Raw genomic sequence first — 23,955 nt, forward strand, 5'->3', positions numbered from 1 at the left:
TCTGGGCAAGTCCCTTGGAGCAGAGCACTGAACTAGACAACCTTCAGGGGTCCCTTCTTATCTAAAATACTTTATGATTCTATGAAATTTAACAGAAATGCCTGAGTCTAGATTACTGTTATTTCCTGCTTCACTGCATTCATTTGAGCAACCTGGTCTAGGGGAAGGTGTCCCTGCCCATGGCAGGGGAGTTGGAACTAGATGATCTTTAAAGTCCCTTCCAACCCAAACCATTCTGTGATTTAATCAGATGACTAAAGAAAATACCCTCAATATTTGACATAGCAAGCATATCCAGCCCAATAATCTAAAAAAAAGAAAAGAAAAGCTTCTTAAAAGTCCACGATGGAATCTGGCACACTATGAATGCTCAATCTGGCAAAGGAAAATAGTGCTAACTTCTGGTTGACATTAACCTTCATTATTTTAGTAAGAAAACACTATATGACAAGAATAATTAAATATTGCATGGCTAGTTTTGATTTGCTGGAAAAAAGTCTTTATAAAGCTTAAGGCTTTTTAATGACTATTCTGGGAAAGTGATTGAAGATACTGATGTAGACATTGAATGGATCAATTGTTTAATGAGACTTTCATTTTTTGGTAAAATGGAGTAATTTATCAACATGAATGTAAAATTTTAGAGTGAATATGTTTTTAAATGACATTTTATTTAAATAAGATTGCATGGCTCAAGCTGCAAACAGCAAAGTGACGTGAGAGGAGGACATTTCAGAAGGAATGCAATAATAGGGAAAAGAAGGCTGCAACAACTGCTTTGGACTTGGTACAAAAAATTAAAACATAACAGCAAGATAACCCCTTCTTTTAATTCCTTCCTGTAATCAAATAAACAGTATATAAAACTAGAATGCACTTCCATTTTCTCTAAATACTTCTTAGGAAGCAGAAAGGGAATATAAACACCAATCATGCTCAAATAATAATTGTATCTTTAAAACTAAGATATCTGTTACAGTAAGAAATCAGAATGACTCGAGAAGTGAATGACTGAAAAGGTCATGGAAATATCACCTTGGACACTGACTTCGTTACTCTACAAGGAACAAGGAACTTTGCTCCTTTGCACACTGCAAACAAGGATTTTAGGTTCTCAGCACAACCACGACCTCCCTCAATTTTATCTTCTCACTGTCTCTCAAGCCCTCCTTACTTCTGCTTTAGGAATAAAAACCGTAAACAGAATTTATAAAGCAACTCCATCAGGAATCACTTCCAAAGAATGCTATGTATGTTGTTACTGATAACATAATTGGTTATTAAACAAGGTAGTCAGAGAAGAAACAGAAACTCAAACCAGCTTAATCTGAAGTACTGTGTCCTTTTTTTTTTTTCATACAAATACAAAGAAGGGGGAAAAAAAGGAACATGCTTTTCATTTATTTTTCACATTAAGTTTTACCATTCTTAATGTATTTGCTATATAAAAAACCCTACTCTTTCCTTTTAGGAAAAATGTTATATTATAGTGGATGATTATTTTCTTTGGGCTTATTTCAGAATAAGTGTTACAGTTTCCTTACACTTTGAGAACATACAACTTATGAAATAAAGTCTTCGTGTCAAATTTTTAAATTTACATAGATTATAGATTTAGAAAGAATGTTAAAAATGAGTTCTTAACAGTTAATAAAATTGTAGTAAAAATAAAGTTCAATCCCCATCAAATGTTCTTTCTTCAAAGCCCGTATGAAACTTTGAGTAATGAGTAGCAGATGATTATTTAGCTAGATGCTACAACATAAGAGAAATTGTAAACCCTTTTTTGGCAAAACTATTTGAGTGATTGACTAGTAACCTGCTAGAATTCTACTTGTTTTAAAACCAAAATAATATTTAATCAATACAACACATGGGGTGCATATACACTGGGGTCTGCACACACACCATGACCCCACATAGAAACTTTTGCAGTAGTTCACAGTACTTCAGAATGATCATTAAAGGCGGGAATAATGCTTCATTTTACCTACTTAGTAGTTTTAGAAGCCCACAGTAATTTTTCATTGCCAAAGTAATTTCTGGACTAAAAATATTGAGTCCATGATCTGAATAATCTTTCTGTTAGGCAATAACATGCCTCTCCAGTTTATATACAGATAGAAATAAAATATGTCACAAATAAATTAAAGGACATGTATACTTAAATAAGAAGCTAGTTTATTCAGACATTAATTGGTGAATTAATTTTTTGCATTTTCCATGCATACCAAAGTTTTTGCACACACTTTAAAAAATAGTGGATGAAGGAGAAAAGAACCCCTTATGGTATTTGCTTTTTCTGGTAGGTCTTCTTGTTCACAAACCTATTTAGAGTGCCAGTCATTCTCCAGATAAACAAAAGAAAGTTCACAAGCTTAAAGGGCCATTAAACCATTAAACTTACAGGAGCTGCAGGGAAGCTGGATGAAAGCTCATATGGTTCCTCTGAGATCCAATGGCCCAATTCCAAAGACCACAGAACCTAAAATAAATTAAGCGGTAAGTAAAACTCTTATAATGTCTACAATAGCAAACTCTTTGAGTGTGTAATTAGAAATAACTGCAGTTGCAATATTTGGGTCGATATTTCATTTACCCAAACCAAATGATTTGCTGAAAAAGCAAGCAGTCAGAAAGACACAAATTTTACAACAGAAACGAACCATTAAAATACCAAAGTCACATTTCTATACATAGCTATGTTAAATTTTAAAACTTTGTGAGGAGATTAGAAAAGTCAACTTTTTGCATCACAATACATAAAGATTTGAAAAGGGAAGTCATACTATATCAGTTCTGTTCTCTCAGTTCAGTTAATCATTGAAATTCATGAGGTTCCTGTTTGCCCATTTCTTCAGCCTGTCAAGGTCCCTCTGAACTGGAAAGACCATCTGATGTATGAAACATTCCCCAGAGTTTTGTAACATCTGCAAACTTGCAGAGAGTGCACTCTTCCCCATCATCCAGATCATAAATAAAGATGTTAAACAATATTGGACGAGTACCAACCCCTACTACTCATTGGGATTATGCAACTATTGTATATAATCCACATTACATATATAAATCAGCCTGCAAAGAAAAGCAGCTCAATTTCATTCTCTTCAGTATCCTCCTCTGTCAATGTTACATTCTAGAGCACAAAAAAGAAAAGGTTGCTCACAGTGCAGAGTACTGACTGTCTGGAAAATATATGATCATTTGTGTCCAACTGAACTCTGAAATGCTCATCAATATGATCCTTGGAGACTTGCAGTCCTAACACTGGACTACTTTCAAACTTAGGTTTGAAACGTCAGGGCCATCACAAAATGGTTAACAGAAAAAACCTACTTGAACTGGTTATAGTCTCAGTTTCTGAAATACACTATTTTTAACACTTTTATTTAAAAAAAAACCCCAACTTTTCCAAAACAACTTCATCCAGCATTTTTCCTGGGTTGATTTTCTAAACCATTCTTCAAAACAGTTTATCAATGTAAGTTGCAGCTGGTAGACTATAACATTAAAAGCCTCACAAAGAGGTTCAGAGAACATCCCTCAAGTGGTAAAAGCATTGTCTTTATGGGAAAAGGGGAAGAGAGTGAAGTTCCTGACATGGCTCTGCCCTTGAGTTGTATAAAGGGCATTCATTTTCCTACTAATTTCTAGATAGTCTAAATTCTGAAGCACACTCTGATGGAAGAGGAATTTATTTTCCTCATTGGCTTTGTCAGTGCAAGCTGGGCCATAAACCTTCTCATATAGGTAAAGACTGGTAAGTTCTTTGCTAACTTTGTCCACTGTCACACAGTTCAACAACTTTTCCTTTTTACAGATATTTGAGCTTCACAACATCCTTCAAGCAGTTGCCATTTGGCATGCCTTAAATACGAGTCAAAAAAAGCATTGTTACCCACTAGTGAGAGACAGCACGATTAATTTGTGCAACCTTAAAAACCACAGCAACCCCCCAATACCCTGCTGCTCCTACAGCAACAGGTAGTATTAAGTGAACAAGAAGTTTACATATACCCCCCAAAATGGGATATGTGGAATTTATTACAAAGTAAATCCCTGTGTTTATGATAATTCTACCTCTAGCAGTCACATGTTCCCTAAATAGTTCTCTAGCCATTTCAAATAGATGATGTCTGTTTCTTACTGTTAGCACAGCCATGCACCATTGAACTGTTGTCGTTATTTAGCTCAGAACAAGCTGAATTTCATCAGTGCGTGAAATTATTCCCATGCTTGATTCATGATTAACCGAAATACACTCTAATTTATTACTTCAGAAGATGCCATACAAATCCATTTATTATTGGTTTTAATTTAAATTCTAAAACTTTACCTCACGAAATTTGGGAAGTAGTGCTATGAGATGTCCCTCAGACAAAAATTGGCATAACATATCAAGCATGATAAAGATATCAATGTTACAGCTGACTAACTACACATGATTCTAAGCTGAACAGACTGATTAGAAACTAGTAACGTAAGTCTTATAAAATGGCCTAATTGTATGTAGCAGAATAACCTTCTGTAAAGGGCTCTTTTGCTTCCAAATCTGGTGCTACAAAAAGCACCTTGCAAACTACATTTAGAAAGTAATTTTGTTATCAAAAACAAGTTCTACAGTTTTTAGTCCAAAGTAGCTTATGCTTGATGACTTTCAGGGGAACCAGCAACCTCTAGTATGAACTGCTACAAAACCTGGTGCTTTGTGTGATGTGGCAAGTCATGTTTTACTTGTGAGGGGAGGGGAGGTGTCCAATTTTGCCATTGGAAGTGAACAGTGATTTCTTTGTTGATAATGAAAAGCAGCACATCTTCAAACTTATTGCTGAACTTTATTACAAAAATCCAAAGAATATCATGTTTACTTTTAGAAAATGCACAACTCAATATTTGAAAATGCAACAGCTGTACAAAAAGAGAAAATAATTTCTGTAGTCATTGTATCACACCAAACCTAAAAAGAAGAGTTAAGCACATTAATAAATCAATGACATTTAAAAAATATTAAAAACCTAATAATGCATTGCCATGTTTAGCTAAGAAAAGTATAGTAACTTCTTAAAAACATACAGTTAAGATCGCAACTTAAAATCTTAAGTTCTAAATTTTAAGGTGGTATCTGTTTATATTTTTTACAGTTTTTACAATTTACAATAAGAATATTGAAATCTGTTGTCTTTATACTTGCAGCTGTATCGATCTATTCCAAATAAAAGAAACTTGTTAATCCAAGACACTTCTCTTTTAATCACAGTATAAATCAACTTTTACTAAACCAAGAAAACTGTAACTTTAATACAGTTTTTAGAGACATGCTGCATGAAAATAATTTCTTTGTAAATAATCTGGAGCAGGAACACATGCACCATGCTGTATAATGTGTACATCATGTCCTTACAGTACCAAAATGATGTCTGTACCAAAAGCAACAGGCAAACAATCCAAATAGATTAAAACATACACCCAAAAGATTAGTTATGATTAAGTAATCCCATTTCATTTTCCCGGCCAATTTTACAGTAACAACCTCTATCAATCCTTGTAGGATTTACAGAATTTTGTTTAGAAATTAATTTTGTCTGTCTTAACAAATGATGGATTAATGCTTGTCTATCATGGTTCTGGAATTGAGTACAAAGGCATTATATCTACTTTCCTAGATAAAAAGAAAATTAGCCGCAGAGTTCATGAACAGGTCCTGCAGTAAATAATTAGGTCACCACTCACTAAAACATTCAGTTTTCGTGAACATAAAGGCAAGAGCTCTCCATTCTAAATCACTGAAAGTTTGCTTCTGACTTCAGCAGAGACAAATTTTCAACCAGTATATTTTCATAGCAACACTAAAAAAATGTTTCAAATTCATGTAGGACAAAAACAAGTTATGATTTGCCATCTTATTCTTGAGTAAACTACTTTTTCTTGTTAAGTCAGTAATATCTTTATATTCAACAGGTTCTTACAATGAGGATAAGGACTAAGAAAAGCTGAAATACTTCAGAATATAAAAGTGTTTATATTGAGAGGAAAAAGCTATCTAGGAGTTTTCAAATGTGCAATTATAAAAGATTTAGCTTAAAATGTAACAGTAAAGCAGTACAGTATCGATTAAGCATGAACGATGGATGTAGGAGTATCAGAAGTTAGGAAAATATAGCTGAAAACATTGAGATATTAAGAAAGTATCAGATTCTAATAGAATGCAGTCTTGCTGGTCATGGAGGACCCAAGAAAGGAGGAAAGAGGGAAGAAGGGGAGAGTGGGAAAAGCATAGTTTTTCTATGGACTTCTTACAAGCTTAACGAATGTTTTCTTTTGGCTTTGGACTCTAGAATCAAGTTGATCAGTCTTCTGTTACTTTGTCCTCAAGTATGGACTATTTTATCTAGTTCAGTAGCAGGCAACCTGTATGGCATGGAGCTCCAAGAAGTGTCATACAGATTATACAGCTATAAGGTTAGCACTGGTGCAAAGTTTACCTTTGCATATCCATATCAGCTATGTTCTTTTATTCACACTATATACAAAAATATATGTCAAACATCAAGTTCTCAAGGGTCTGAAAACACAGTTTGACTAGTCACTATTTAAGGCCTCTTATCCATCCAGCTAGCACACTGAACGATCATACGGTATTTGTACTTGCATAACTCGTGTTGAAACTTGTAAACGAAGTGCTATGCAGATTAAATGTCTAATGGCAAATTTGATATCTCTCCAACATCCATCTTTAGAAAGATCATTTTAAGTTTTTCTCAGAAGGAGAAAAAAATACTGCAGCCTAAATTATCTCTCCAAGTCAAAAGGCAGCTTCTTAAAACATTGAGAGACATGTCACAAAAGACAATCATCACTGCTCAAAATTAATACCTTGTTTAAAAGGTACTACTGATTTCTCCAGACTGATTGATTATTTTAATTATCCAATTTGGAGTATTTTACCAATTAAAGTACTTATGGTAACACTGCTGACAGTATAGAAAGGCATTTAAAGGATTCAATATTGTAGCATTAATAAAAGGAAAATATTATTTTGCTTAAATTAAGTTCTCCTGACTAATTTTCTACAGAATTCCTTATGATGATTAAGTAAGGCTTCAGCTTCCTCTTCTCTAGTTAAAGTATTCAGTTAACAAATTTGGGTAAAAAGATGGTAAAATTATGCCAGTGACACAATTAGAAATAAGACAATAATGCTCTTATGTGATAAAATGCATAGATTTAACCAAATTAAGAAATATTTTTTTAAAAAAGTTCAAAGCACTATTTTCTTTCAGTGAAATGAATGACTTACTTGAGGGATTAGACATTTATGGACAAGGTTGTACCCAGCCTCAGTGAAAGGTTTAAGCACAGTTCTAAAAAATTACATAGCCATATTCACAGACAAGCAGGTACTATAAGATTGAACAAACTTGTGATTTGGAGAACTGAATTCTGAAGTTTTTCCTCTAGTTCCTTCTCATGCAGCTCTCCTAGTAACTTTAGAACTTTGTCTAAATAGCAGGTCAATAAAATGAGTGAAGACAGCTTCAGCATTTGATCTAATAATATTTACAGGAACAAATTAATCCTTGGAACAGTTTCATTTAACTTATTGTTATTATATGTGGAAAAGAGATGATCCTGTTATGAGTCTAAAAGGTATGCCATAAGACAACAGGAGAAAACTTGGTATTGCTACTAGCCAGTACCAGTCACCTCTATGAAGAGCGTGTGTTGATGCTTTCACCATGGATTGGTTCAGAGAAGCATAGTGCATAAAATGGGCAATTAAATTCCAGGACAGCAATTGCCATGATACTGATTAGCCAAATACTTCCGTATGTGCAAAGATAGGAAACTATTTTACTGGATTTTTGTAGCAGTTATCTACATCTTTAGGTATCCTACTAGTTATTTGAAGCTTTTTCTCAAGGAAATATACAGCTTTCATGTTTGACTACCCTGTTATGAGAAAGTAACTTATAGCAAATATGTTGTTACTTGTTTAAAACTCCATACAAAGCTAAGCGTGGGCCAGATATTTCAATGTATTTCACTCTTAGATGCCTAGAATCATATAATAGTTGAGGCTGGAATGGACCTGTGGAGATTGTCTTGCCTAAAACCCCTGCTCAATTACGTTCCTCTTGATGCGGCCAAGGATGCTATTGATCTTTTCTTGCCACAAAGGCACATTACTGGATCATTAAGGTGACCAAAGATGCAAACCCCTTTATTCCAAGGGAGATTAATCACCAAGAACTTCTGAAAACCCCAAAGTATACCGTAACAGCTTCTTCACATAACTACAAGTATATCATGTAGGACAAGCTTCACACTGGTGAGTGCCAGATATCTTGAAAACAAAAAGGCAACAGGAGTTTGTTTTCAGCCCGACAACTAAATTGTAAAGTATTTATAAGAAAAAAAGAAACCAAGAAATGTAAAGTTATTCTACGTCCCTGATCTGTATAAGATGAAGAGCTATTTCCACGTAAATTCCAATAGCTATGTTTCATAGCTGTGGAAACATGAGGAAAGCTGAAACACTGTTATCTGCAATGTCAGATTGCGTGGTTAATGTCTGTTATAACAGTAAGCAATTGAGGTGGTTTAACCACCGGCTGACAGCTAAGCCCCCCACCCAGCCACTGCTCACTCACCTCCTCAGCAGGATGGGGAAGAGAATTGAATGGGCAAAAACAAGAAAAAAAAAACCCCACCTTGTGGGTTAAGATGAAGGCAGTTAATTAGTGAAGGGGAAAAAACAGTTAAAAAAATCCCAAGTGATGTAAAAGTAACCATTCCCACCAGCAGATCAATGCCCAGCCAGACTAGAAGCAATGGCTGCTTTGGAAAAACTCCTACCCAGTTTTATATCTGAGTGTGATGTCATATAGCATGGAAAAATCTCTCTGATTAGTTGGGGTCAGCTGTCCCAGCTGAGTCCCCTCACAATTTTTTGTGCACCCCAAGCCCACTTGGTGGTGGGGCAGTGTGAGAAACTGAGAACACCTTGACACTGTGTAGGCACTGCTCAGCAATAGCTAAAACATTGGTGTGTTACCAACACCAGTTTTGTCACCAGTTTAAAACACAGCACCATACAGGCTGCAATGAAGAAGATTAACACCATACCAGCCAGACCCAGTACAGCAAATCATTATTATCTTGTCTTTACAGTAACAGTCTGGTAGCTGTACACGTAGTCTACAGGAAATTTTGAGGATATACAGTGATTATTTGATCTGGGTGCCTGGGAACCATTCCTCTAAATTACAAAGTCTCCAAACTACTCATCTACAAATAGCTTTTCTTAATTTTTTTCCTATTTTACAGTTTTTCCACTATGTAGCAAAATATCTAATAATTCCCCTTTGTTTTTACAAATCTTGAACACATTACATGTTTCAGAACACAATAAAAATATATTAAATCAGTATATAAAAAATTAAAGCTAAATAATGTGGCTTCGCTAACATTGAGCGGAAATGGTTTTTTTAGCCTTTAATCTGTCCAAAAATAATGCATGTGACATGAGTTTCTCATCCATGAGATAAGACTTCAGGCATTTCTAAAATGCAAACTGAGGTATAACACAGAAATACTTTGGTTGGATGAAGTACTGAAAGACTGTAAGTCATGGTACAGAGCGTCACACAGACAAATTTTGTCTAGTTGAACTAACTCTAGGTAAGCCTCAATATCTGAACTTTGCACCATTGTGCATAGCATGGACACAAACACGGTTACACGGTTGATATTTCAGCTATACAAAATAAGTTTAATTTACTCTGTAGGAGAATTAAAACATATTTCTTACCCATTCATAAGAAACAATCCAACACCCACGAGCAATTCCCAGCATAACATTCAAGGTACGACGAGGACTCCCTGTAATTACATGACTTGTTGTTTCACATACATCATCTGAGAACAAAAAGCCTCCAAGCTTTTTCACCACCTGAATTACTGTATTTTGCTTCCTAAAAAGCAGAAAAGGAAAAAAACCCCATACAATGTTGAACAGATATGCAGAATTACAAAAGTGTATACACACAACACAAATTAACTCAAACTCACCTCATTCTTTCCTCACTAATTATTTCTTATCCTTTTCTCACTAAGCTTCTATTAATTTTCTAGCCCTAAATTCATTAGCCTTCCCACAGAGTCCAAACACACCCTTTTCTGTCATCACACAATCGCATCTACTTGCACATCAAAGCTCTTTTGTCCCCCACATCTATCTCATCTGTTCAAATAGAAGCTTTTGAGTCAGGAAATATCTAACATATTGTTTGTGTACGATGCCTAGTACAACAGAGCCTTATTCTTGGTTGCTTTCATAATACTATCAAAAAACTATTACCAGTAAAAGTAAAAATTTAGACTGAGCACTCTTAAGAGGTTTTCATTAGGAAGCACCAGATTTTCAGCATCTGAATAAAATCTGTGTCTAAATTCAGAGAGAAGTTCTAAAGTTGTCTTGCTACCTACATAACTAAGCTAATGTTTCAATTAAAAAGTCACTTATCCTTAACAGTTATAATTAAATATATAAAATTAAATATAAAATCCAGAATGGCCACCTATAACTGGAATTCTAATTTGAGTTCTCTACATAATTACACTGAAGCACATAAAATATATCATCATGAAAACAGTGAGATCTTGGTATAAGAGCAAAGCTGTTGCATGAGAACAATTTACTTATTAATTATTATTTTTACAAATCATTATTATAAATGATCATTAAAGATCTGTAAAGGAAAGCCCAGTTCCAGTGCCTTCTCTGTTCCCCCCCCAGTTGACTTGGAAATGTCCACGGCATGCTACACAAGATAAAACATTTAAGCACAACCTTGAACACAGTTACATCTATCACAATAGAGGTCTTCTCAGGTAAAACTTTTAAGTTAATCGCTGACATAATGTGAGTGCACTCAGAACATCTCCAGAAGCCTCTAGGGTTACTCCACTTTCATTCCATTTCACTCCAAAGAAACTAACTCAGTTAAAACTCCCAAAATACCCTAGAGGAAACAAACACTACTCAGAGGAAGTATAACAAAACTGCAAAAAATTCTTTGCAGAGAATGCAGCAATCTATTTTTTAAGAAGTTTCAAACTAATCGATGAATAGTAAAAACAAGGTAGCAAATTAACTTCACACTTAAGTCAAAAGGTGATACCGTATGTGGAGACACTTTAAAAAAATCAAAAAACTGACCCTCACTCCAGTGTGAATTCTGGCCTTGGCTATACGGCTTTGAATGTCACTAGAATATTTACTATTCCATTTTGATTTTTTGAGTGGAAACTTGACATAGCCTACAAGTGAATGTTTTTGCAACACTGAAACCCATAGGAGATAGCCTTGCACAGACCGCATGCTCAGGGGATGCATTTCCATTCTCCACCTGAACCTTCTCTTAATTCTTTATTGTGTCTACACAAAATTCTTTACAATGAGAGGAAAAAGTCCTGTTGTACAAGAACTGAATCTAATGTATCTTCCAAAATACGGTGAAAACTCACCAGTTTATACTTCAGTCAGCTGCAAAAACTGATGGATGCAAATTTACAGAAAAATTTCATTGAATTTGTGATTCAGAAAAACAGGTAGCTGCTGGCTGTGAATCTGTGAGCAGCATTTACTAGAGTTTCAAAACCCGATGCCATGAAACCACTGAACTTAGGATCTTTAAGTTCTAATGAACAACTTTTGAGGCTGTAGCTACTTGGTAGCAGAACTGGCTTTTGGCCATTGGGCTGTACTTTGGAGGACTATTTTCTGTTCTTTAATTCCTTCAGAAGCAGTCCCTTTCCCTTCACCCATCTACAGCTTGATGAATGCCTACAACTGTAGACAGCCATTTTTATTTAATGAAATATGAATTGGCTGGTGGGAAAAATCAACACACGAGCAACATAAAATAAATAATATATTAATGACCTCTTTCAACAAAACAACTTCCCCAGCTCTGCCAGGATTTGTTCTCTTCTTTTAGGCAGATCACAGCCTCTGTTTTCCACTACTATTTGCACTGCAGCTATTATCTTTACCTCCCTCACAGTGATCCTGTATCACATGACTTGCAAAGTGCAAAGTCTTGGTGTTACTGGTATCCAGTCACATTAAAGACAAGAAAAGTATTAATTCAATTTTATGTTTGTGACATATATTACTATACTTGTTAATAGCTATTGACAACCATTTACAAGGAACTTCTAAAAGGACCGCCACTAAGTGCTGTTTCTGAGTACTGATATCTATGTAACTGTCAAGATTTAATTGTTTTTCAAAACTCAAGATATTTCTACTACCCATAAATCTGTTTCAGGTTGGAAATAATTAGAAAAACCTGTTAGCAAGTGTAGTATAAAATACGGAATTATGTTTTTGTTGGATGTTCTTTATGCTGTAAGACTTTTAAGAGAACGATAAGAGCATGCCAGAAAACTATTAACTCTCCCCCAAATATGCAGTGGCAGCTGCTTCTAATGTTTTGAAACTAGAGTGGCTAAAAAGCCTACAACTGATATTTCTTCAGCTACTATTTATATGAAAGAAAACATTTTGAACTGACGTTTCAGATTATGACTTTTTAAATAGAAATAATTAAAATATATAAGGGAAAAGCTGAGTGTTGGGCTAAAAGTCTGAACCATTTACTACATACAATTCCTCTTTAGGCTTCCCTCAGAAAAAATTCAAAACCTGTGTAAGATTTTTAGTTTCATTGCTCTGAAGCCTTGTTGAGCTCACCTATAGAACAATTACTTCAATCTGCACCATAGCAACACAAACATATACACACTATCAATAGCAGTGACATATACATGTATGTATGTGTTTCTAGCTAGAATACAGAATGAAAGAAAGCATTTTAACATATGGCCCAAAGAAAAATTTGTTTTGTGTAGGCATAAAAAGATTAACAACATTCAAGCTTAAATGGTGTGCTGACTAAAGAATCAAAATATTTAATACTTACTCAGAAGACATGCTCGTCATAACTACTGTCCTTGTTGGCTAGGGATGTGAAAGAGACAAGAAAACATCAACAATCTGATAAGTTTTTCCCTTGAAAAATACTCTTACATTAGAAACTATTCCATTAAAAGGACTAAATTACTCCATAATTACAGTATCACCTGGGGAAGAGGCTGTACTAATTAACACATATACTAGAAATATTAAACTTTGAGGACAAGGAAGGAAGGAAACCCCTTCATCACATTTGGTATCAAAGCATCCGATATAGCAGAAGACAAGAATGTAAGTTTTGATTTGTAAAAACAAAAAGCAAAGGATTTCCAGTCTGGGATGCCAGAGAAACAAGGCTAGTATTTATCTTCTGCCTTTTCCTTCTGATCAGGTGAAAAGGAAAAGGCAGCTTACCTTCAACAAAGAAAACTTGTAATTTAAAATTATTCCAGTTTCTTACAAAGAAAGGCAGAAACTGGCTGAGGTGCTGCAAAAGCTAGTATATTTATTGTAAAGTATAATTTTAATAGGTTTATTTTTTTTGATAGTGTAGCTTTTTTTTTTTAGTACAACTTGAGTATTTTAAGTCCACGTTTTTAAGTAAACATTCTTTCACTCTTAAATCTTGTCTAGTGAACAAAAGTTGTAATATAATATACCAGGTATACCCAAGAGTACAGCAATCCTTAAAACAGCAATTCTGAGACACCTTAAAAAGCACGCCTCCCTTCCCCTGCAATACCCCCCACAGTTTACATGCAAAGTAGGAATGCTTGCCCCATATACACTTTAAATAAACTTTTTAAGAATTAGTATTATAGAAGACAGAAGAGGAAGAAGTATCCTTTGTTCATCAGCAATGACCATGAAAGCCTCCAGCAGACACAAAGGCAGGACAGAGCATGAATTTTAGCAGTATCAGAGGTATACGTAACTGAATGTAACACGGTCACCAAAATATATATATAAGAAGAGGTTTCGAAAAATCTTAGCTAAGAATTACTTGAGGCTACATAAACATGCACAAGTACATATACATAAACATTTTAATTTTGTAGAAAAAGTAGGTTGACTTTCATACAATGACTTCAACAACTCTTCCTAATTTTCAAAATGAATATATAAATTTTAAACTATTTCTCTAGATAACTACTGCTCCGTGAGAAATAATCATTCCCACTTCTGCCCCCCCATATATTACTACAACTACAAGCAGTAAGCTCCCAAAGTCTCTGCTAAAATTTTGTTTCCTTTGAGTTAAGGTACTGAGCTGAGACCGCAGACATATTTTGAATTGGATTACAGCTGGTAGCACAGGCCAGAAAAGACTCGAGGGCAACTCATTTTACCCAACAGCAAATCACGGAACAGGAGAGAGAACATACTGTGATGCAGCTCCATATGTCCTCTCTTATCAGGACAGAACTGTTCTCTATTAAGTGCTCACGCAATTCATCACATCTAAGAATGCTGTTCCTTGGAATTATTCCTGTAGACTAACAGAGTGCACAATGACTGTTCATTACATGAACAATCTTTGCATAAATAAAACACAATTTAGATACCACTGACAAGCTAGATATTAAAGATAACATAAGAACTAGTCTTTTCAACATACACATGGTAACTTCATTCTGTGGTTGGGTAAATTTTAAAAAACATAAACCCCAGATATTATTTAAGTCTTCATATGCAACATAATGTGGCATATTCAGTAATTTTTTACATTCATTATAAACATGCACCCAGACAACATTATGTAAGCTATACAATACCTCAGGACTGAAAATACATACAGTGTGAAAATGTGAAAACAATCAATAATAGAATGGAATAAAACTTCAAATGAGGAAAGGGTGAAACTTTTATATTGAAAGATTTCTTTGAGAGAAATTCTATGCAGTGTTTTGGAAATATAAGTTTCCAAATTCTAACTTGTTGCCAGCGATACTTACTGATGATGCTTAGCCTAGCGCTAGCCTGACAGCTGAAGAGAAGATAATATGCACTTATCTATAATCAAAACTTGTTGTATTCTTAGTTAAAAAACATTCTACTGCATTACTTTCAACTCCAAATATGCAGTCACATTTAACCACTCTTTGAAGTTTCAAGAACTTCATGGGTTAAATTCCACATTTGAATTTTACACACAAAGAGTTCAAGCAAAATAGTAACTATGCAACAATATTTATATTAAATATATCTATCATAACATTAATACAATTAGTATTCAATGTTAAGTGATATAAACTCAAAATTTGAGTATACACACTCAAAAAGACATCTAGTGAGACATTGAGTAAGGGTTCTTGTGGCAGAAGGACTGCAATATTAGACACTCTACCGCACAGGTTAGGTTAGAAGATTGAAACTGGACATGGGACCATGCTATACAACAGTGAGGCCGTACCTCATACTGTCTTAATACATGTCATTGGATTTGCATAAACTCCTGAACATTAAAGGATCCTGGGATGTGACAGCCTAGGAAGGCATAAAACATGGCTTAAAAGCAAGGTTTTACTCTTCTCTGTCTATCTTTCCGGGCTGAAAACCTCATCTATGTCAAATATGTAAGGTCATGATGTTCTCCTTCAGTATCTGAAGTCAAGCTTCATTGCCATCAGAATGAAGCTCACTCTTTGGCTAAAAGTCTGGAGCTAAATCCACAGAAAAGAGTTGCACTAGGTTCTTGAGGTTCTTGTATAGTACTAGCTCCAAAGAAAGATCCTGATGTGCCTGTTCAGATTGTGCAGAAAAATACCCTTCCTCACAATTTTTCATAAACAAAATGTCATGGAAGTATTACTAATCAGACTACTGCTTTTGCCAAGCTTGGGTAAAAAAAAAAAAAAAAAAAAAAAAAAAAAAAAGGCTTTACTATAAACCAAGGCCAGATCTGCTTGAGATCCTACAGCTGCTTCTTCAGCTTCAGAGCAGAAATATTTCTTGACAATTCCTTAATATCTTATCTATAGGGAAGTGAAAATACTGGATCCACACAGACCGGGAAACCTGCAGCCTGTCCCGACATTACCCCGCAAAGACAGCTTTCGAATTGTGGCTTTTATGCTACAAAACATAGCATACAAGTACAGTGAGTATTCTGGCCAAATGATCTGTCATTGCGCTTCAAAGTGATTCAAAGACTCAAGAATGCAGAAGGATGCATACAAAAGGCAGAAGTTGGAATAAATTTAATTTCTTCCAAACTATTATTTCATTTGCAGTCAGAACTGTGTATTTTTGCAAGTTAGAGGTCATTTGCTAAGCAGACAATATTTTGGTTTATTGCTTCAGTAAGACAAGCAGTCCTCTTTAATTAGTTACCAAGCAGAAAACAGCCAAACTATGTTTTAATTTTCAGTTGTACATTTTTCAAGTTAATTGCTTCCCTCTGCCCCGCTATGCAATTTTTCTTTTATGCTCTTTGTGTCTGTTTTATTTTACATGTTGCTTTTATTGCAGAATTTTTTTTGAGTTAGCATTTTCTTTTCTGATCAACAAAAAGACATCTGGTGAGCATCATTATGAATTCTAATGTACATTTGTCACAGGATTATTATTAATAAAGCACTGGAAAAGGTGGTATTAAGTTAACTGGTCCTTTTATTTATCATTAATCTCTGAATCCTGAAGAGTTGCAGATCTGTACTCTAAATCAGAACACACTTCTTTCTGAAATATTTTTTAGGTCTGGAATACAGGCTGTGTTATAAATCACATGCTTCATCTCTCCTTTATATATTTCTTAGGAGCATAGTTGCATTAGGTATTTCTCTAGAGTCTGCCAACAACAAGATTTTTCTAAGTCATCTGAAATACAAGACATGCATTTCAGTAGCTCAAAGGAAATAGTATTTGTAAATCTTCCTAGTACTTAAAAGAGAACGTGATACTTCCCGTATGTTAACTGACCTACATCATAAGAGGCATCCAACCTCAGAATGTATTATTTCTTTCTTCTGAGTTTGAGCAGGTATTTCTTGGAGTTGAAGGACAGTAAGAGAAAAGCCCTGTTTTGTACAACCTGCTTTTCAAGAAAGTGAACTCAAAATTTGTTTCCTTAAGAGTATCATAAGTTGTTTTTCATAAGTGACAAATGAATTAAAATCTGACCCTAAGATACCTTTTTTCCAGGCCAGTTCTCAAGAATGAAGTCCATTCACGCTAAGAATTGACTTGATAGGAATAGTTTTACATTTGTGACTGGTTAAATTCCAGCCTAAGTAAAGTAGATCTAATTTTGTCTTTGGTTCAAGAACCCAGGCCTCAGATATCTTTCAAGAAGAGATTTCAGCCAATAAATACCACTTTTGAATTGTGTATTACTCAGTTCAAATGCTCCTCTTATGCCTTAAAGTTGACTGAAGTCCTGAAAGAAAGAAACTTCAGCATACTCTAAAACTCAGATGTATGCTGTGTTGAAGTAAAAGATGACCTTCACCTTCAGGACTCAACAAGGTACTTGTCCTATGTGGTTTGGCCAATATACCAAGGATAAGGAACTTTTTTGGGGGTAGGAAGGAGGCAGGGGAAAGTCGTGCATGCACGTGCAAATAAAGTGTAATGGAAAGTACAAGATTATTATGCTGTTTTGTACTCTTCCAATCCCTTTTTTCTCTGGCTATTGTAGGTCAATCAGATGGTTCTGAAATTGGTTCAGAACTCACATACTCACTTTTGATCTATACAGCTGTATTTCAGAAGTAACAATCTTCAGTCATACTAGTACATGAGCTATGTGCAGCATGGGAATATTCAAGAATCAGGTTAACTTCACTCTGCTTTTATCTAGGAAGGTTGTAATGAGGATCTAAAACTTCAAGGCTCTTTTTAGAAACAATCTATAAATTCTGCTACATTAATTTATTATATTCAAGTAATTGTAGCTCATAGCTGAAAATAATTGATAATTTTAATGAAAGATTACTATTCAGTAGTTTTAAACAGCAGTTATTCAAAGTTGTAATTTACTTTCTGGCTGGCCTTTCTCCTCTTATCAGTCCTTTGATACTGATATTTTTCCAGTTTCCTCTGGCTGCAAACTCAATTTTGACTGTAATTTCCTGACCAAATATAGTACCTCTGCTTTTGTCCTAGAAAGATATGAAAAATGCACCCATCCTAACTAAAACAATACTGCCATGGGGAAAAATGAAAAAAACAAAGCAGGGTGTAAGAAGACAGAAAATTAGATGACATGTTGGAGCAAGTCCAGAGGAGGGCTACCAAGACGGTCAGAGGGTTGGAACACCTTTCCTACAAGGACAGGCTGAGAGAGTTGGGCTTGTTCAGCCTGGAAAAGAGAAGGCTCCGGGGAGACCTTATAGCAGCCTTCCAGTACCTGAAGGGGGCCTACAAGAAGGCTGGGGAGGGACTTTTTACAAGGGTCTGCAGTGATAGGACGAGGGGTAATGGTTGGAAGCTGGGAGAGGGCGGGTTTAGACTAGATATAAGGAAGAAGTTCTTCACCCTGGGGGTGGTGAGACACTGGAACTAAGGAAGTTGTGGATGCTCCATCCCTGGAAGTGTTCAAGACCAGGTTGGATGGAGCCTTGAGCAACCTGGTCTAGTGGGAGGTGTCCCTGCCATGGCAGGGGGGTTGGAACTAGGTGATCTTCGAGGTCCTTTCCAACCCAAACCATTCTATGATTCTATGCTGACAGGTGCCCCGGGCATCAGCTTTCCTTCATTACCAAAGATGAGAAAAAAGAGAGAAATCCTGTAATCATAGACATAGGAATGCCTAGAATGCCTGTTAGCAAGATTAAGGATGATGAATAGCTTCAGACTTTTTGGACTATCAGTGTCATGGGTTACAACTTACTGTCATTTTCAGTTTTCCACATGCAACCATAATAGTGAACAACTATATATAAAACCAAATCAACCACGGGGGATACAAAACTCTGCAGCAAGGGACAGCTTTCACAACATTCTGCAACTTCAAAGGACAGGTTTATCTGGCTGTGATCATTAGCAAAACTAGAGGCTGGCTTTTTCTGGTAGGACAGACAAAGATCAAGGGGAGAGCAGATGACTGCAACCAAAAATTTCCAAGTCAATCAAGATGACATGAAAAAACCCAACAAACACGATTATCATTTCTGCAAGCACAGGCAGCAGTGATTCCCATTCTGATGGGAGGCCCAAGCCTTTCCAACAGGTACAAATTAGGAGCTGACTTTCGGGTCAGCATTGCTCAGGAAAAGCAGCAGCCCATTTCTCAACTTTTACTAGGAAAGTTTCACCTCCAGACCATATAATGTGAAACCTGAGGAGACAGAGAGGGAGAGACTGCCAGTGTGACAGAAGTGAATCTCAAGAATTGGGATGCTAAAGGAAGGAGAAAGGTACTTTATAGTTTAGATTCTAACAGAAAATGAAAGTTCAGGTGAAGTAAGGACAAACCCTCACCACAAAAAAAAAGTCACAAGACAGGAGAAAGAGGAACAAGGGCTATCATGGGGAAACACTATGTTATGGAGAAAACTCATACATACAAGCAGAAACATTTTAAAGACCACTCTAAGGCATAAATTAATTCTCTCATTAGCACCACGTAATGCCCAATGTGTACTCACCTTCCCAAATGAACTGTAGAAAGTCAGGCACAGTTAAATTTTTTCTGCTGAAATTTTAAGTAACATGGACTTCTCCCCCCAACCCCCCAGCTTCACCAAGGTTAACAAAAATAGTTTGTACCCTTCTCTGAATAATTTCAATTAAAAATTAACCCTTATGTAGGAATGAATGTGTTTTCATCTGTTCAGACACTAAAAACTGTTTATACTTTCACAATGGTCAATGAAATAGACAATTTCTTTGGACAGCTGACTTATGACCACCTAAAAGCACTTCATAAAGCTTCAGCTGAGATACCCTGTGCCCTAACTGTGAGATAAAAACCAAGCCACAATGGTAGTGGAGTAGCTTCAGTGAAATTAATGGTTTGATTTTTAAGCCCTCATCAGCCACCCATTCCATTTTTGGTAATGGTAGTTGTCACCCATCATGGAAGGTTCATTAGAAATGGCATCTGCCTCAGCTACTTAGCTGGAGATGTCAGTGGCTCAGTTAACACTGCTCACAGTGGGTCATACATTGGGCAGAAGCAACTGAGGCACAGACAGACATGCTTCCATTGCACAGGCTGTAGAGATGAAACCATTTTAAGATGGAAGGAACCATTTTGCATCACTCCAACTGTTAAATAACGGGTTTGCACAATTATTAACACCATGAGGTTAATTTGTATAGTTGAAGTCTTCTGAAGATTGCCAACTATGCAGCAACAAGTGCAATTTCAGGTGAAGATACTTCTGAACACGTTTGCAGCCCCAAAAAGTCAAGCCTGGATTTACGTTAATTTTGTGTTAAGATACAAGACTATAAACTTCAGTAAATACCCTGCTGACAAGATTGTAACCCACTTGATGATAGTCAACAAGCTGAGTTAAAGCTTGGCTGCCCTCTAGACAATATGGTAAACAGTCAAACAATACTTCTTTCAGGCTTTGAGAAACATTAAGAAGGGTAGAATAATTAAAAAAAAAAAAACAAACCACTTTTTATTTTTAGGATCTTGTATGATTATGAATTAATCATACACGTACACAAAAATTTCAAAAAATTTTTCATAGTGCTTCATGTGTTTCATGATCAACAGCCACTGTTTTCAGCATTTCTGATTCTTTATACTAGTAGAAAGTAGTAAATCTACTAAGGAGCAATGTGGCACAAGATTTTTTTTCCCATTTAATTGATTGTATATTTACATTCCTATTCCACACAGACTTGTTTGTGAGCTCATAATTCAGTTCTACAAAGATCACACCACTAATCCATAAAATGTTTAATTTCAGTGTAGAAGAGAATGGTGATATTTGTTAAATTATTAAAAAAAATGTCAATGAAGACATGTCAAATGCTGATGAAATGGAGTTTAGGAAGTCTTTTTTTTTTAGATCAATTTTCAATGATTTTCAAGAGCTGTGAGGCTATAATTTAGAAAGCACTTCCATCAACTAAAGGATTTCTGGCCTATACAGTTATGCCAGATACCCATAAGTTTATGTAGGGTGTTCATTCTTCCAGAGTTAAATTTCAAAAGAAAAAAAGAGGATCTAACTGGTGGTTGCTTTTCCTCCTAGTAGCTTCTGATGCCAAGAGGGAAAAGAGTTTTTACCTGATTCTTTACCAAACCAGCTGCAGTCCAGTGGATTGTTTGGTTTTCTGGCATGATGGTTATGACCTCAGTGTTAAATCTAACAGTTGACCCCAAAACTAGAAAAGAATTGTGATTTACCAGTAAGTAGAGTTAAGTTACAGCATACATACATCTTTAGCAATGAGGTATGTACATCTCAAACATGGACTGTATGTTCTCACTTCTTACACAATGTTGATGCATTGTTCCCCTCCAGCTCTGAGCCAGAAATAGTTGCATCTGTTTTTTGCACCTAAGTCTCCCTTGTACCATCAAACCCAAGAATGTCACAGACTTTTAGATAAAAGGATGGAGATAATGTAAACGTCCTTCAAATAACTTGAGATTCTAGGATTTTATTCTCAGTACTTATCCCTATCTACTCATCACCATGGAAAGCTCTTGAGCAACTTCCTACTTGCCTAAAACTAACGATAAAAAATATGTTCTGACTTCACGTAAGACTTCATAAATAGTCTCTGGACCAAAAATCACCATATCTACCAATCCTTGGGGGCGGGGGGGGGGCAGGAGGGGGAGAAACAGTTACGTTCTTTTCTTAATTCTGTGCAGCCAAAAAATCAAAACTCTCCATATATTTAAGCCTCTATTTCTTGAATGAGGTTCTAAAAAAGAACCAGTATGTTAATTTGTTGACGGAATATAAGTTTAGTGACAATTTTATATAAAAACTTCAGTGAATTCAACTCCTGGATCTTAACTACCCCGCCTGCTAAGATGACAAACTGTAAAGTCAGTTTTTCCTATACATCACTCATAGCATTCAGTATTTTTTAAATCCATTAGTCCAATATGAATTTCTTAGAATTTTTTTCATTACTTAACTTTATAGCAAAAGAAAGAAAACCAGTATTTTATCAAATGAATATCTGCATATTCCATTTATATGAAACAAATACTAACACTACTTCTTGATATGACATTTTGTTCTCCAATGCTAATATTATTGCAAAACTTGGACATTTGGAACAATAAAATGACAACAGCTATATTTTGGATATAACAATAGCATAAGCTGTGTATTGACAGTAAAAATAAACTTTCTTGTTGGATTTCAATGTCCCATTCATCAGCACATTCCAGACACTCCAAGGAAGCAAGTTTTCTGCAGTGATGTATAACATCAGGTTCTTTTTTCACTGACACTTTCAAAGTTACTTGTCCCACAATGTAATCTGCGCAAAAGCTTGTTTCCCAACAACTTCATCTTTATATTGAGTCAGCTAGATAACTACAGTTAAACAATAATTAACTATTCCGTTGTCATCAGCTAGAGTTGGTCAGACACTTTTAGGATTACTTCATGTAAGATGAGACATCTTGTAAACAAGACATATTCTAGGATTAAATCAGATATGCGTAAAATCACACCACGAGAGATTTGGTCAATACCATAAAAGTTTCTTGATGGTACCACGTAAGAACTCTTATAATTTGTAGCTTCAGTCACCTGTCTCACCACTACACCAAGAAGCAATCAATTTGAATAATTCTCAATGACCACTTGTCCACCACCCCCACTATGTCAAGTATTTTCCCCAGACCATAAACATGTAGGTAATTTCATTTTTTTCTGTTCTTCTTCTTCTGTTAACTGCAAATGAGCTTGCACGCTTCCACCTTGTCTAATTCACAGTAGTTTAATATTCATTTGAGGCTCAAAGTCAGGAACATTTCACTTATCATTGTTTAAAATAAGCACCTGTTCAAAGCAACTACAAAATCAAAATTGGAACGAAAACATAAAAAGATGTTTTCCCCTAAACCAATACAATCTGTTTAAGACAGTCTACAAATGCACATATCAAATGTAGACATAAAGTTACTGTAAAGAATGTCTGGCAAGATGCTTCACGTTTTATAGTTACAGATTTTTCAGGATATTAAAATTTGTTTTTCCATGAATAACGTTTTTTCAAAAGGAAAGATTTTGATAACAAGATCTCTAATGATGGCCTGCTTCACACTAATTGTTCCATAGCATGAGCTCAGATTCTTTGTAAAAATTTTCTGTTCTGTCAAAAATCTCTTCAGTGTTGATAACTTTACCTTCACCCAAATCCAAAAGCTACAGAAATATAAGTCAAGATGAATCTGTTAAAAACAAAATGGAAAGAATTTCAGTTCAGTCCATACTGTCTTCTCTGTAAAAATATGGTTGGAATTCTCTCCCATGATGTTTAACTGTTTTTTTCGCATGGTTGAAGAGTTTCTTCTATTCACTCAGAAGACAGTATTTTAAGGGGGTTTTTTGAGTGTAAAATTTATTCCAATTGCATTTCTAGTGATGTGATACTGTTAGATCCTTTAAAATACATCACCTCTCATATCCCTCTACAAATATGAAAACAAATTTTCATTTGAATAAAAATGGCAGCTAACTGGTTATTTATAATCAATCTGTCTCTGGTTCAAGTACAAGTGTTCACATTTGTGACGTGCAACTGGTGTTGTGATAAATGTGAACATTTTTGTGACATTAAGCAATGAAATGAGCATTCAGCCCTCATACCAACCAATTAACACCACTGTAACTAACTTGTTTGAATGCATTTTTAGCTTTATGATTTTTAGTTATTTCACTTTGTCCTCTCTATGCAAAGTTATGAAGAACTACGTACTGAATAATTGAAAAAAATTCACCACAATGCATAAAGGGTTTATTTATCCCTGCAAACCAGTATCATCAACTTAAGATTCCTAGACCAGGGAAGCCACCTGCTGACATTCATAGGCA

The 23,955-nt window shown here is 35.4% G+C and overlaps 1 protein-coding gene across 1 annotated transcript in view; it reads right to left on the reverse strand.

Moving 5' to 3' along the window:
• MCPH1 (microcephalin 1) overlaps nt 1–23,955 on the reverse strand; it is a 126,606-nt gene that overhangs the window by 77,093 nt on the left and 25,558 nt on the right. The window contains 3 exon segments of the mRNA XM_086461527.1: nt 2,408–2,485; nt 9,812–9,974; nt 12,990–13,027. Of these exon segments, the coding sequence (XP_086317653.1) occupies nt 2,408–2,485; nt 9,812–9,974; nt 12,990–13,027 (279 nt within the window).

Source organism: Leptosomus discolor, chromosome 2, assembly GCF_034619465.1.
Source record: "Leptosomus discolor isolate bLepDis1 chromosome 2, bLepDis1.hap2, whole genome shotgun sequence".
NCBI lineage: Eukaryota > Metazoa > Chordata > Aves > Leptosomiformes > Leptosomidae > Leptosomus > Leptosomus discolor.